Below are 15,756 nucleotides of genomic sequence, written 5' to 3'. Positions count from 1 at the left end.
ATAGACAGGGAGACACCTGCAACATTGCTTCACCACTTGCAAAACATTCCCCTGCAGGTGGGGACTTGGGGCTTGAAACTGGGTCCTTGTACACTGTAAAATGTGCACTCAACCAGGTGCGCCACCATCCAGCCCCAGTAGAAGGATCTTTTTCATTGGGGCACTTTTTTCTCTTTACCACCTATCACCCTGGTCTTCACAGAATTGTGTACTTAATTAAGGAAGGGAGTGAGGCAGATTGGGGGTGGTGGTGGTACAGCAGCTTCAGTCCAGTCCAGGGGAGGGAGCCCAGGAGATTCTAACATTCTAAAATGCTTTTAAAAATAGCAAGGGTTTGGGGGACTTCATTCTGGGGATGGTAAATTTGCTCTTTCTGGTGGAATCTACCAGAGTCTATTTTAATCATCTAAAGGAATGTGGGGGCTGGAAGAACCTTCTCTCTATAATCAAATACTTAAAATGGGTTTTATAACTTTTGTGCTCCTTCTTTTCTCAATGAAACTGAGATGGATTCTCTGGGGTTGAGAAAGCAAAAACAAACAGATCTGAAACTTATGGTCTGGAGGCCAGGACAATCTCTTCCAGAGAGCAGCCTTATTGTTACATTCTTTCAGATTTAACTGGATAAAGATAGAGCCTTGCAAAGACTTTTGTACTAATAAGGACCCCAGACTCTTGGCTTGACAGAAATGGTCAATGGCTTCAGGTTTGAGGCTGGAACCTGCAAATTGGATTCAGGGCTAAAACTAGGCTCACTGATGCATGTGTGTGAAGGAGTGCTGACTCTTCTCCCAGAGTCCTTTGGCTTGGAGCAGGGGCTGATTCTAGCTGCATGAGTTTGTGTAAAATATTTCTTATCTACTTGTTTTTATAAAAGAGAAAGGCCAGCACACCACTCAGCTCTAACACTTTTTAAAGAGCTTCATATATTGAAATCCTGCACTGTCCTGCTGAGCTATATACTAAAACCTTGGCTTTATTTATTTATTTACTTAATTATTTTTATTGTCGCCAGGGTTCTCACTGGGGCTCAGTGTAGCACTATGAATCCACCACTCCTCTTTTTTCCACTTTTTCCTCTTTTTTTTTTTTCTAATTTTTTTTATTAGATAAATTGAGGACCGGGAGATAGAGGGAGAGAAAGATAAGAAACCTGCAGGCCTGCTTCACCACCAGACCCTCTGCATGTGGGGAGTGGGAGTTCCAATCCTGGTCCTTGTACTTGGTAATATGTGTGTTTAACTGGGTGCATCACCACCCTGCCCCTGGATTTAATTTTATTTATTTGTTTATGTGGTGGCAAGAACACAATATAAAAACCATCCTCTTAAAAACATTTTTTCTTTATTTAAAATATTATTTATTCATTTATTGGGTAGGGACAGAGAAAAACTGATATAGAAGGGGAGACAAAAAAGAAAACAGATATCTTTAGCACTGTTCCATCGCTCTGAAGCTTCCCCTTGCAGGTGAGGACCAGGGTCTTGAACCCCAGTCCTTGTGCACTTTAATGTGTGTACTCAAGCAGGTGTGCAACCACCCAAGCCAAAAAAATTCTTTTAAATATTTTTTTCCTTTATTTGGTAGGACACATAGAAATTGAAAAGGAAGGAGAGAGGAAGAGAGAAAGATAAACACCTACAGCACTGCTTCACAATTGTGAAGTTTCTCCCTTACAGATGGGGGCTGGGGACTTGTATCTGAGTCCTTGAATAGATAGTGTGCGCCACTGCCTAGCCCCCCCCCCCATATTTTTTTATTATTAATGACTTAAAATTGACTCACAAAATTATACGGTAGCAGAGTCATCATTTCACAAGTGTGTGTGTGTGTGTGTGTGTGTGTGTGTGTGTGTGTGTGTGTGTGTGTGTGTTGCACCCGCCATCATTCTGGCAGAGATACCTATGCTCACACCTGCCTTCCAGGAACAGTAGAAGTTGGACTCTGGGTCTGCCCCAAAATCTGCGTCCCACCGTGGTCTCAGCTCTGCGGCGATCTGGTGGAGGTCGGGCAAGCCCAGCGAAAAGGAGCGGCAGGAGGGAAAACCCCCAGGCTGAAGCTCTCGCCCTCTGGGGCCGGAGCAGGGGGCGGAGCGCGGCCCTTCCTGGGCGGAGAGGAGGGGCCCGGCTCGGGTTCTCTCCCGGGGGACTGGCTTCTCTCACACCTCCCACGCGCCCGGCTCGGCTCCACTCCCCCGGCTGAAAGCAGGGCACACACAGGCGCTGGGGAGCAGCTGCCAAGAGTTTGAGCCCCTTCGTCCCTCGAGCAGAGAGGCCACATGGGCCCCGGCACCACCTGCCCGTGGAAGGGGAGCCTGTCTCGCCTGCAGGTGAGAACCTGGATCGAGCCCGTGGTGGCCTCGAACCAGGTGGCCGCCTCCCTCTACGATGCGGGGCTGCTTCTGGTGGTGAAAGCGTCCTTCGGGGCAAACACCTTCTCCAATAACAGCAGCAGTTCGGCGCCCCGGGGTGCTCTGGAGGAGCAGCAGCAGAAAGCCATCTCCAACTTCTATATCGTCTACCACCTGGTGGTGGGCCTGACGCCCCTGCTGTCTGCCTACCTGCTGGGCTGGCTCAGCGACCGCTTCCACCGCAAGATCTCCATCTGCGTGTCCCTGCTGGGCTTCCTGCTGTCCCGCGTTGGGCTGCTGCTCAAGGTGCTGCTGGACTGGCCGGTGGAGATGCTGTATGGAGCGGCGGCGGTGAGCGGGCTGTGCGGGGGCTTCTCGGCCTTCTGGTCGGGGGTCATGGCCCTGGGCTCCCTCCACTCGTCCGAGGGCCGCCGCTCAGTCCGCCTCATCCTCATTGACCTGATCCTGGGCTTGGCGGGATTCTGTGGGAGCATGGCCTCCGGGCATCTTTTCCAGCAGATGGTTGGGCACTCCGGGCAGGGCCTGGTGCTAACAGTCTGCAGCGTGAGCTGCGCTGCTTTTGCCCTTTTCTACAGCCTCTTCGTGCTGAAGGTTCCCGAGTCAGCTGCCAAGTCCAACCAGGCCCTCGCTGAAGTGGACGCCATGTCTGGCATATCTGGCACATATCGCACCCTGGATCCTGATCGGCTAGACAAGCCAAGTATGGTAGGGCATCAGCCATCTCCTGGAAAAGGAGTGCCCAAAAAGACCATTCTTGCCCTGCTATTTGTGGGTGCCATCATATATGACCTGGCAGTGGTGGGCACTGTAGAAGTGATGCCCCTGTTTGTGCTAAGGGAACCTCTCAAATGGAACCAAGTTCAGGTGGGCTATGGCATGGCTGCAGGATACACCATCTTTATCACCAGCTTCCTGGGTGTCCTGGTCTTCTCCCGCTGTTTCCTTGACACCACCATGATCATGATTGGGATGGTCTCCTTTGGGTCAGGAGCCCTCCTCTTGGCTTTTGTGAAAGAGACATACATGTTCTACATAGGTGAGTCTGATATTCTGGAGGAGGCAGAAAAAGGGCACCACTGGTCTGCTGCTTCATGTGACTGTCACCAGGGATGCTGTGGTCTACATATTGCAGCTAAGCACTAGGAGTTACACCTCCTATGTAGGAGGTACAAGGACTTAAGTTTATACATATTGCACTGTGTATTGTGTTGTCACTGGTGTCCATTAAAACACTACTAGAGTGGTGTCTGTGGATCTAGGAGGTGAAGAGAGTTTCCAGTGGAGTCTGAAGTCAGTAAGGCAGGTGTCAGTATGGACTTGAGTGGAGGGAATGAGATTGGTTTCTTCTCTCTCATTTTAAACACTAAATGATCCAACTGAATAAGTTCTCTGTTAACAGAATTTCAAGTTAAGGAAGGGCTTTTTAAAGAAAGATATGGGGTTGGGTGGTGGCTCACCCAATTCATGGCCCCAGTCTAACCCTGGGAGGTGGGGGAGGGCTAGTTTCACAAGCAGTGCAGTGGATGCTTCTCCTTTTTGCCTCTCTATCTGTTTCTCATTCTCTATTGAAAAAGCAAATGGCCATTAGGAATGGTGGAATTAAGCAAGGAAAAAAAAAAGGGGAGTCGGGCTGTAGCGCAGCGGGTTAAGCGCAGGTGGCACAAAGCACAAGGACCGGCATAAGGATCCCGGTTCGAACCCCGGCTCCCCACCTGCAGGGGAGTCGCTTCACAGGCGGTGAAGCAGGTCTGCAGGTGTCTTTCTCTCCCCCTCTCTCTCTGTCTTCCCCTCCTCTCTCCATTTCTCTCTGTCCTATCCAACAACGACGACAACAATAATAACTACAACAATAAAACAACAAGGGCAACAAAAGGGAATAAATAAATAAAATAAATATTTAAAAAATTTTTTAAAAAGGATAAAAAGTACTCCTAAAATTCCTTCCATATTCAATATAAGAAATTCACTCAAGAAAGCAATAGAATGTTCCCATTAGAGGACACAAGTCTATAACCACAGAGGATGCTAACCAGTGCTGCAACAGAATCTTTTATAGTGGTGAGAAAGTTCCCTGTCTCATCTGTCCAGTGATTAGCCTTAAAAAGTGGCTAGTTCAACCAAGGAACAAAATTTTCAGTTGAATTTCATTTTAATCATTTAAACAGCTACACATGGCTACTAGCAAATGCATCAGAGATAGCAACTGTACATGGTTAGCAGAAACTATACCTTCACACACCTCAGAAAAATACCTATTAAAATGACAAGATTAGCTTTGGCCAGTTCTCGATTAAACAAGTTGTATGTAAAAGTTAGAGTTCTCCTCTCCCCTTTCTTTTCAACCCCATGCCTCCCCGCCACACACACACACACACACACACACACACACACACACACACACACACACACACCAGGATAATGAATAGTGATTGAGGGAAGAAGAAACATGTTGCCAACTGAGTTGGTGGCACAGTTTTTTGCATATGGCTTGCCAGAGGGCAAACACTTCTCTCCAAGTAGGCAATGTTGGTGACATTAGCACCACCCCCACCCCCAACTTCCACTAAGGACACCCTTCACCATCTATAACCATGCCAACTGCATGTCACCTTGCAGATATGGCTGCAGCAGAGCTCAGGAAGTTGGTGCAAACCATGTGGGGGTGGGGCGGGGTAAGGGCGAGGGGGTTGTGGGGAGAGGAGATTCTAAGTAAGGGTTTTGCTTCATTCTCCTTTATTCCTTTACTCAAGTCTGGGTAACAGTGAAGAGTGTTTTCATGTGATTTCTCTCCAGCTCGTGCTGTCATGCTCTTCGCTCTAATCCCAATTACAACCATCCGGTCAACAATGTCTAAACTCATCAAGGGTTCTTCCTATGGTGAGTAAAATGTAAGTTCTCTGAGATGCTCCCATCCCACCTCTGTGGTTTCACAGCTACTCAAGGCATGAAGCTTGGACCTGCAGAAGACACTCAAGAGTTCCAGAAGCCACCTTGTATACACTAGAACACAGTGTCCATCCAGGACAGTTTAGTGAAAACAGGCAGATAGAAATGACTTTAGTCAATTACTGAAATGTCATAGGAAGAGCCAGTAGGATGGAGCCAAAACCATGAAGATGCAGAGGGAGTCCTGGGAAGAGGGTGGTGGGTGGTAATAGCTGGGGGTCACCTAAGAACTCCCTAAAGACTAAGCTAGAGGGGAACATGGAGAAGAACAGAACCAACCATCTTGGTTAACCTCTACCCTTTCCCCCCACACACACACAGGGAAGGTGTTTGTCATCCTGCAGCTGTCCCTGGCTCTGACTGGGGTAGTAACATCCACAGTGTATAATGAGATTTATCAACTCACCATGGAAAAGTTCGTGGGAACCTGTTTCGCTCTCTCCTCCTTTCTGTCCTTCCTAGCCATTGTCCCAATCAGGTAAGACAAGAGCAGTAAGTACCTGCTATCTGGGCTAGGGCCCAGCGGTGTAAATCAAGGATGGTTGGATAATCTCTGATCTGAGATTATAAAGTGTAATTTGTCATTAGCTTTTATGAGGGGCTCTATTTTATAGAATTTTTTTTAGATAGAGACAGAAAGGCAGACCACAGCATCAAAGCTTCTATCAATGCAATGGAGGCCAGGTTCAAACCTAGGTTGCACACAAGTAAGCCAGCACACTATCCAAGTGAGCTGTTTCACTAGCCCATGCAGAAGGTTCTTTGCACACATACACATACAAACACACATAGTAAACTAATAATAATTTGTTCCCCTGAACTAATAATCTGATAATTTGGGAATTCCCTAAAGTCAAAAGTAATGAACAAAGAAACCCAACCAGCAGGCTTAACTTCCTGGCAGTTTTGTAATACAATTTATTTATAGGCACCTCATATACTTCCTTGTAGTCAGTGACTTCGACTAGAAACTCTCTCAAACCAGAGTTCTTTTGTTGAGCTTGAGTTTCCTCAAGTGAGTTTACTCACTTCCTAGTATTCTTTCTTCTCTATGCTCAACTACAGCTTGGTACCTAGCAGCTTCCATGCTCATTGCTTATGAAATGTCAGTGTCACTGGCAGACCTGAGCTCCCCAAAGGAACTTACTTTGACATCTTGGGGGCGGGGATGGGGGTATGTGTGATTTTACAAAAATAAGAGCACTTTTACAAAATAATTTACAAAATAAGAGCACTTTTCATTTATAAAATAAGAGCACGTTTTCTGGAGATGATAGGCAGGAGGGAGGCTAAAGGGGCATGGGAGAGGCACTCTAGGACATCACCAAAATGAGTATCTTGCTCCTGGCTTAGTGCTGTCTAAGAAATGCCATGTAAGTCATCTAAGTCATAAATGCAAGCTGTGCATGTAATGTTAAACTTTTTTCTTCTTCTTCTTCTTTTTTTTTTTTCACCAGAGCACTGTTCAGCTCTGGCTTCTGATGGTGCAGGGGATTGAACTACCCTCCACCCAATGTTAAACTTTCTAGTAGACATTTTTGAGAATGTCAAAAATATCATTGAGAATGATTTGAGAATATCATTGAGAATGATAAAACATGCTTTGGTGATAGCTTAATGTTTATGCAAATGACTTTCATGCCTGAGGCTCCAAGGTTCCCAGTTTTACTCCCTAGCACCATCATAAACCAGAGCTGAGCCGTGCCCTTGTAAAATGAATAAATAGAATTATGAAATAGCAGGTAAAATAGATCTTAATAGCACTTGACCAGAAATACTTTATCATGTAATCAGTTTGTAAAAATAATCATGTTTGCATAGTTTTTATTTACTTGTTTTAGTAAGTCTTCAAAATCTGAAATATACTTTATGCTAACAAAGTATCTCAATTTGAACTCAGACCATTGTGGCTTTTGGCTACCAAATCAGACAGCATATCTTTAGACTGTTTAGACCCTTTTACATCTTCCCCTTCAATAAGGTTTTTCTCACACCTGTATCAATTCTGCTTGCAGAGAAAAGGATGTAGTAAATGCATCCACAATATGGTTCAGGGGGTTTAATAAGATTTGCATTTTCAAGGGACCTGCTTGGGATTGCTACATAATCAGAAATAGGATGCTGTTTAGGGAGCAGAGCAGAAAATAAGTGAAGACAGGTTGGGAAAAGCAGGCAGCAGCTGATAGTAAGAATCCTTTTAGGAATTCTCTCACAGAATGTTAAGCCTCCTGAAACAGAACTTACTAATCATTAAGCTATTGGCTTTAGCTTGTATCTGAGAAAAATCAGATATCAAAGTAAAAAAGCAGAGATAAGTTTTGTGTCTAGTTCTCATTTTCTCACTGTGCTAACCTTCAGCGTATTCATGTATACCTGCTCTCACCTTGGCTGGATGGTTTGGACTTGGCTAAACCTCATTCACAATGTAAATTTCTCAGGAATCCCAGTTCTTTGGTCAAGTGAGTAATGAATTAGTAACTTAGCCAACTGGAAGTCATTTAATTGGCAGTTGGTTAAAATGCTATCGTTAGCCTAAACAAGTAAACAAAAGCTTAAAAACAAAAGAAACAAGTCTGACTAGTTGTCATACCTGAAAGTATAAACAAACAAATGAAAGAAGTTAGAAGACACAGTAATTGTTTCCTTTCTGCTCTTTTATTGCTTCATGTCTGTGCTAAGTGGGGCATTTTGCCCTCATTGAAAGACTTCATTTAGGGCAACACATTATGTAATATTCATTCATACACAGTCATTGGAATCTCAGTCATGCCATGCAGACTCTTAATGATTCTATATCACAGAAACAGAGGCAGAATCTTGAACCAGCCAAGTAGTACTTGAGTGCTTGTGTGAATGAGGCACTTAAGGAATTGCTAATTTTCCCCTCTGCTATAAACACTGAACAACAGACAGATATGTATTCAAATAAGCTGGGTTCACTGTATACTGGAACCACCAGGAGAGAATTGGAAATTAATGTCTGGATCCCACCCCCAAATTCCAATTCAATTGATCTCGGGTACAACCTGCACACAGGAACTCTTAAATACAGTCCATACTATTTGAGTGTACAAACAAGGTGGAGAGCCTCTGGAATAAAGGGAGTGTTTCTATTACCTCCCTTTCCTCTACATCATTAAATAAATAAGATGCTAAAAAAAAAAAAAGGCTTATAGCTAGAAGAGGCCAAAGATGTGCCACTAATCAATTATTAAGTAAGACCAAGAGGAAAGACAAGTAGAGCTTTTAACCAAAGAAAGAAAAGCTAAATTCTGGGCCATCTGGTGGCACACTTGATTGAATGCTCGTTACAGTGCATAAGGACATGGATTCAAGCCCCTGGCCCCCATCTACTTCATAAGTGCTGAAGCAGTGCTCCCTATTTCCCCCTTATTTCTCAATTTATCTCTATCTCTATCTAATAAATGAATAAATAAAATAATAAAGAGAAGTTATATTCCAACAACATAAAAACCCAGGAAGGAGGACTGTGACAACAGTAAAACCTTTCATGCCCAAGGCTCTATGGTCCCAGGATAAATCCCCAGCACCACAATAAGCCATTAAAATAAATATAAATATTTTTTATTATATTTATTTTCCCTTTTGTTGCCCTTGTTTTTATTGTTGTTATTGCTATTGATGTTGTCATTGTTGGATAGGACAGAGAGAAATGGAGAGAGGAGGGGAAGACAGAGAGGGTGAGACAGACACCTTCAGACCTGCTTCACTGCCTGTGAAGTGACTCCCCTGCAGGTGGGGAGCAAGGGGATCAAACTGGGATCCTTATGCCGATCCTTGTGCTTTGGGCCACCTGTGCTTAACCCAGTGTGCTACCACCCAACTCCCATAAATAAATATTTTTTAAAACTTAAAAAAATAGGAAGGCATGTCAGAACGGCAGCTGAAGGGGGCTAGAGAAGACGGAAGCTAAAAGTCTCAGGATCAGAACTGCCAGTAGCCTATTTACAAGAAGGGACAGTGGTCCAGGTCCTTCCTGGCCCCAAAGCGAGTCACTTTCATGTTACTCTGAGAACCTGTCATCTTAATCATGGGGAACTACTGAGGAAATAACTGTGTGACTCTGCCCACAGCACCCATCTTTCCACAAGCACACATGCACTTCAATACTGCCTCATGATTCATAGGAAATACAGAAGCCATCAGAGAATGACCATCTTCTCTGAGTAAATCTGCATATCACTTGCACTATTCTTCATCCTGCACACATACACTCTTTTTGAAAAAGTATAATCCTTAGTGTTCTATTTTTATTAACTTTTATTTATTTGATTTGAGAGGACAGAGAGAAATTTAAAGGGAAGAGGGAGATAAGGAGGGATAGAGACAGAGAGACACCTGCAGACCTGCTTCAGTGCTTATGATGCTTTCCCCCTGCAAGTGGGAACCAGGGGCTTGAACCCATGTCCTTGTGCACTGCAATGTATGCACTTAACCAGGTGCACCACCACCCAGCCCCCACAAACACCCTTTAAAAAATGGTAACAATTGCCCTGAGTTTGATACCTGGTATATGTCACAGAAGAGTGGTACTCTGGCTTCTCTGTTTTTTTACCCTCCATAAAATAAACATTAAAAACACTCACAAAAACACACACATTTATATAAATTAACTCTGAAGTAATAACTATTATTTTCCCTATTCTCCAAATGGGAAAATAAACTATTTCACAAAATAAGAAAACTAAGTTTCTACAGTATTATGTGACTTGCCAAAGGTTACACAGGTAAGTGGCAGAGTAATAGGATTTGAACCCAGGAAGTCTGTCTTAACCACTATTGGTACTGGCTTTCAAAAAGTCATAGGATATCTGGGTGACCCTGTCCCATCTCCTTAGGCAGTCCACATACCTAGTTAGCTACTCTCTCTTCTGAATTCTTCCTCTCATTAGTGACACATGATCCACTGCCTTTTCTCCTCTTCCTCATAGCCAGTTTTTCCAAAGCCTCTTCTACTCATGCTGTCAGTCCTCACCTGCCATTCACTTTCCCACCACAGTCTGATGTCTCTGCTTCATCTCCATAAGTACTGTGCTCACTAAAGCCACTGACTTTAGACCTGAATCCAATAAGCTTCCTACAATCTTCATCTTGGGACATGGCAGGGTCCTCTGCTCAGGGAAGTCAGGTTTGGCATCATGGTATCATCTGGAACCTGGTGTCTGAAAAACAGTTAAGATATAATGCAGAGGGGGCTAGGTGGTAGTGCAGCTAGGTAAGCACACATGGCGCAAAGCTCAAGGGCCGGCATAAGAATCCGGGTTCGAGCCCCCAGCTCCCCACCTGCAGGGGGGAATCACCTCACAGGCGGTGAAGCAGGTCTGCAGGTATCTATCTTTCTCCCCCCCCTCTGTCTTCCCCTTCTCTCTCCATTTCTCTCTGTCCTATCCCACAACAACGACAGCAATAACAACAATAATAATAACGATAACAAGGGCAACAAAAGGGAAAAAATAGCCTCCAGGAGCAGTGGATTTGTAGGCACTGAGCCCCAGCAATAACCATAGAGACAAAAAAAAAAAAAAGATATAATGCAGAACAGTTAACTAATCATGAACCTAAAGGCATGAATATTGCAGATAAAGATTGTGGTCTCCGTTTTGGAAAAAACTAGTAGGTCTGTTTTAGGTATATTCCAGAGGGACCATGACTTTAGCTACTTCTAATTCAAATCATCTGAATGATCCATTTGCCATTCTTACACTCCCAGTCTTCTTTTTCTCCCACTACATAGCAAGAGCAAGTGCCTTTAAGTATAAATTTAGATCAACCATATTCTGCTCAGAGCTCCACTCTTGACTTTTTAAAATATTTATTTATTTATTCCCTTTTGTTGCCCTTGTTTTTGTTTTTGTTGTTGTTGTTATTGTTGTTGTCATTGTTGGATAGGACATAGAGAAATGGAGAGGAGGGGAAGACAGAAAGGGGGAGAAAAGATAGACACCTGCAGACCTGCTTCACTGATTGTGAAGCAACTCCCCTGCAGGTGGGGAGCTAGGGGCTGGAACCGGGATCCTTATGCTGGTCCTTGTGCACTCTTGACTTTAAACACTCTTGGAGAAACCTCAAAATCCTACATTGGATCGCAAGTTTCTATATAATCTGGCCTTGCCAACCTTTCAACCCCTACTCCTTTCACACATGCTCCCCACTCTACACTTCAGTGCCAACTACCTCTCCTCATGCTCTTCCACCTTCCGTACCTACCCCTCTTCACAGCTCAGCCAGTTTTTTTTTTTTTAAAATAAAACAGAAACACTGACAAAACCACATGATAAGAAGGGTACAACTCCACACAATTCCCACCACCAGAACTCCGTATCCCATCCCATCCCCTGATAGATTTCCCATTCTTTAACCCTCTGGGAGTGTGGACTTAGGGTCATTATGGGTGCAGAAGGTGGAAGGTCTGGCTTCTGTAATTTCTTCCCCGATGAACATGGACATTGGCAGGTTGATCCACACTCCTAGCCTGTCTCTCTCTTTTCCCTAGTGGGGCGGGGTTCTGGGGAAGCAGGGCTCCAGGACACATTGGTGGGGTCATCTGCCCAGGGAAGTCTGGTTGGCATCATGCTAGCATCTGGAACCTGGAGGCTGAAAAAAGAATTAACATATAAAGCTGAACAAACTGTTGCCTAATCATGAACTTAAAGGCTGGAATATTGTAAATGAAGATTTGGGGTCTCCATTTTGCAGATATCTAGTAAATCTATTTTAGGTACATTCCAAAGGGCTCATGACTATACTAGTTTTTTCCTGAGCCTGGCATCTGATATGCAGGTGGACCCAAGTTATTATCTGGGAAGGTGATGTCATGGCTGGAGAAAGGGCTAGAAAGTTGGATCAGGGAAGAGAGTAGCACCCAAATATGAGAAAGGTGTATAAATACTGTTGACTGTAAACCCCATCAATTTGATCTGATTATATTCAGCATAGGGGCCTATGTGACCTCTGTATCCTATAGGTCTGAGCTTGCATATTCTGTGTTCATGAGTAGGAATGTTCAAAGCTGCCCCAATTTCTGGACCTATCTTCCTCAGGTGGTATATAGAGTATGTTATCCAACCTCCCTTCAGAGGATGGAACATTCTCTACTCAGCCAGTCTTGACCCAGATACTGTTTTCTCTAAGACAACGTTAGGAAATACCTTTAACCTAACTAGATCTTTCTATTATATACTCCTAAGGTTTCTTCTGTTTTTTCTTCTTGCCAAGGCAGTTGTTATTTAGTGAGTTTGTTTCATATGCTTACCCACTAGACTGTAGGCTCCTTGAGGGCAAGAATCATATTTGCTTGGTTCATTAGGTATCCTCAATGTTCAACAGGAAGATGACATATAAGGACACAAGAAAGCATTTGTTTAATGGAAAAATCTCTAGCAGAACCTGCTAACCAACACTGCAACCACCCAGATAACAGAACTGCCTATTAAGCAACTATGACATCAGAAGTTGGCCACCACCCCCATGGTAGTGCTGCAGGGGCCTATAGTAGGAGTCAGCTATGGTTGGCAAAGCAAGTTCAAGTGATCCTGGGCTGACTGCCTCCAAGTCTTGGCTCTCCTTTTTGTAGAGCCTTGGGCTCAGGGGATATGGACAATTTCCACAAAGGAACATTTGAAAGTTTCCACAAAGTTTTCCCTTTAAAGGCTTGCTTTTAAGTTCCACCCTGCCTAGCAGTTTTCCACATCAACCAGGTAGAACTATACTCTGGCTTAAGAACCAAGGTTCCTAGAACTCAAACAGATGAAAAAACCAAGGACATTGAGGTTGAAGAGCATGCCACAGTCCTTCAGATGACTGTGCCAAGTCTTCAAATCAGAGCTCCCAATTCTTATATATCATTTATCTATAAATATTTTAAGCACTGTAATGATGAAAGAGATGAAGGGACAATGAAAAGGCAGATGGGACAGGTAACTTCTGGGATTAGCAACTCTTGATCTTGAGATACATGTGAGTGTTCATCAGTCAGAGTGAGATGGGGGACATACAGGAAAAATAGTGAATAACAATAACAAATAACAAAGGGCTTACCATGTTATGGGACCAGAATGATCCTGAAGTGAGTGTTTTGCTCGGCCATCCTCTCCATTCAGGCAACATTCTAATGCTACAGTAGATAGAATCTCTCCTCTCTCTCTTTCTCTGCCCCCCCCCCCGTGTGTGTGTGTGTGTGTGTGTGTGTGTGTGTGTGTGTATTGGGGGGTGGAGGGAAGCATACTCTGCCTCATTTTAGTTGTTCTCATTATTCTCTATTGTAAATTCTGACAGCATTGTAGCATACAAACAAGCCTGGTGGTTGAAATATGGAGACATCACAGAAAAATGAAGATGCCCACTTACAGGAGCCAATAGATACCAGTGATGGTTAGATCCCTTTGAAGACAAAAGAAAGGATCAGGAGCTGGTGACCAAGCAACCCACTGCCTAAGAAACCCCAGTTCCAATTGTAGTCAACTTCAGAAAGACCTGCTGTGGCCTGAGGAGGGGGTCTCTGATGGTGTGGGAAAAATACTTTCCTGGTGGTGGAAGAACTTTCTCAGCTTTTAGATGTCCCTTTTGGAAGAGGTTAGGCTCTCTGGGCAACACAGCATGAACTCTCAAGGGTTATATACAGACTGTAGCCATACTTGATGCTAGAATAGGCTTCATTCAAAACGTGGGCCCTGTTCTACCAAGGATTGTCTTTGAGGGCTCCATGGTATGGCTACCTAATTCCCTGGGTGCTATGATAGGAGTCCAGAGGGTGATTGTTCTCAAGAGAAAACACAAATGCCTTTCCATGGACCATGGGGTTCCACATAATCTGGTTTTGCCATTCTCTCCAAAGATGTACATTTATAACAGTCTTGGGTATGGTGTGGAAGGAATGTATCAGAAAATCCAACAATGAACATCAGTGGATATTTTTAAAATTAAAATAAAACCTTGAAAAATTTTAAGTGTTTTGCCTTGATCTTTTGGCTATGAAGACTCAGGAGAGATTTGGAGTTTACGGTTGGGCAGTGGCGCACTCAGTTAAGCACACATAGTATGAAGTGCAAAGACCCACGCAAGGATCCAGATTCAAGCCTCTGCTCGTCACCTGCAGCAGGGACACTCCACAAGTGGTGAAGTAGGTCTGTGGGTGTCTTTCTTTCTGTGTGTCTCTTCTCCTCTCTCAATTTCCTCCTGTCCTGTCCAGTGAAGTGAAAAAAGAAATGGCCATGGTTTTGTGGTGCCAGCACAGAGCCCCAACAATAACCCTGGAGGCAAAACAAACAAACAAAAAATGGAGTGAAGCTCTCTGCTTATGGTAATGTTATAGTTGTTGTAATATTCCACTTTCTTTAGTGGAATATTAAATTGAATATTTCAGTCAACAACACTTCCAAAATGGGTAGTGTGAAAAGACAAGGGTGAGGAAATAGGTTAAGTGCTATCTTACTTTTGAGGGATTTAGGAATTATTTAAAAATTTTAGCAGCACTGAGGTATCATGCATACATGATTTAACCGCTCCCAGGCTATTTTTCATTCTTCTCATTTCACTCCACTAGTTGTAGTGTCCCTCTGGTGCTGTCCATGTTGCTCTCATCTGGTGCCAAGTCTTAAACCCAAGTCTTTGTGCATTGTAAAATGCGTGTTCTACTAGGTGAATTATTTTTATACTTTACAAATATAAAAGCACACATATATCCTAATAAAAGTAACATTTATAGTGTGTATGTGCATTGTTCTTTCTCAGGTAAGATTACCTCTTTAACTATAAACATTGCATTCATGTATCCAGTATCTAAACATAAAGTTAGATAATGCATTTAAATTTCAGAACAGTTGGGTTTAGAGTATTTGTAATCTCTAATTCCATGCATCAAATTGTCAAAAGTATGGCATGCCCACTGCAGCCAGTACCATGCTAGGCACTGAAATACATCAAAGTAAGATGTGATTGATTGATCCTGTCCTAAGAATGTTGGTATGCTTCTAGTTCTGCTTCTGGGATCCCTTCTGTTACACTGCTTGATGTTGTGGTCTATTTACATGGTCATTCTGTTACATTGGTTTGGTCTCATTCCCCTTGCCTCCGGGAGATTTTGGTTTAGTCCTTGCCTTTTTGCGCTTCTTCCTTCTCCCCACCCCCTATCCTATATACTTCCTTGGTTCCTGACTCTTCCACCAGAGGAGAGAGAGGCAAGACAGAATTGGGTTGTGATTAGATTAGTTTTTTGAACCGTTCGCTCATAAATAAAGAAATACTACTTTTCCGCTCAGCCATGAGTCCCTGGTCGTCTGTCTCCCACCGCGAAGCTAGCCCGGCATACTGGCGTGCTGAACTTTGACATAAGAGAGTGTACTTATTATCTAATGAATGAAGAAGACAGAACAGCAAGACAGTGATATATCCAATAGGGAGGTTTAAGAGAGCAGTTTAAG

The 15,756-nt window shown here is 43.7% G+C and overlaps 1 protein-coding gene across 1 annotated transcript; it reads left to right on the top strand.

Annotated features, from left to right (window-relative positions):
• The first annotated feature begins 2,006 nt into the window (after positions 1–2,006).
• Positions 2,007–14,283, top strand: SLC46A2 (solute carrier family 46 member 2). The gene is made up of 4 exons (XM_007534760.3): positions 2,007–3,407; positions 5,165–5,248; positions 5,639–5,795; positions 13,613–14,283. Exons 1-4 carry the CDS (start codon positions 2,279–2,281, stop codon positions 13,668–13,670), a joined length of 1,428 nt encoding a protein of 475 aa, XP_007534822.1. The 5' UTR covers positions 2,007–2,278; the 3' UTR covers positions 13,671–14,283.
• Positions 14,284–15,756: the final 1,473 nt, after the last annotated feature.

Source organism: Erinaceus europaeus, chromosome 10 (assembly GCF_950295315.1).
Source record: "Erinaceus europaeus chromosome 10, mEriEur2.1, whole genome shotgun sequence".
Classification (NCBI taxonomy): domain Eukaryota; kingdom Metazoa; phylum Chordata; class Mammalia; order Eulipotyphla; family Erinaceidae; genus Erinaceus; species Erinaceus europaeus.
Note: the sequence above shows the minus strand (reverse complement) of the source record. Positions and strands in the feature narration are given on the sequence as shown.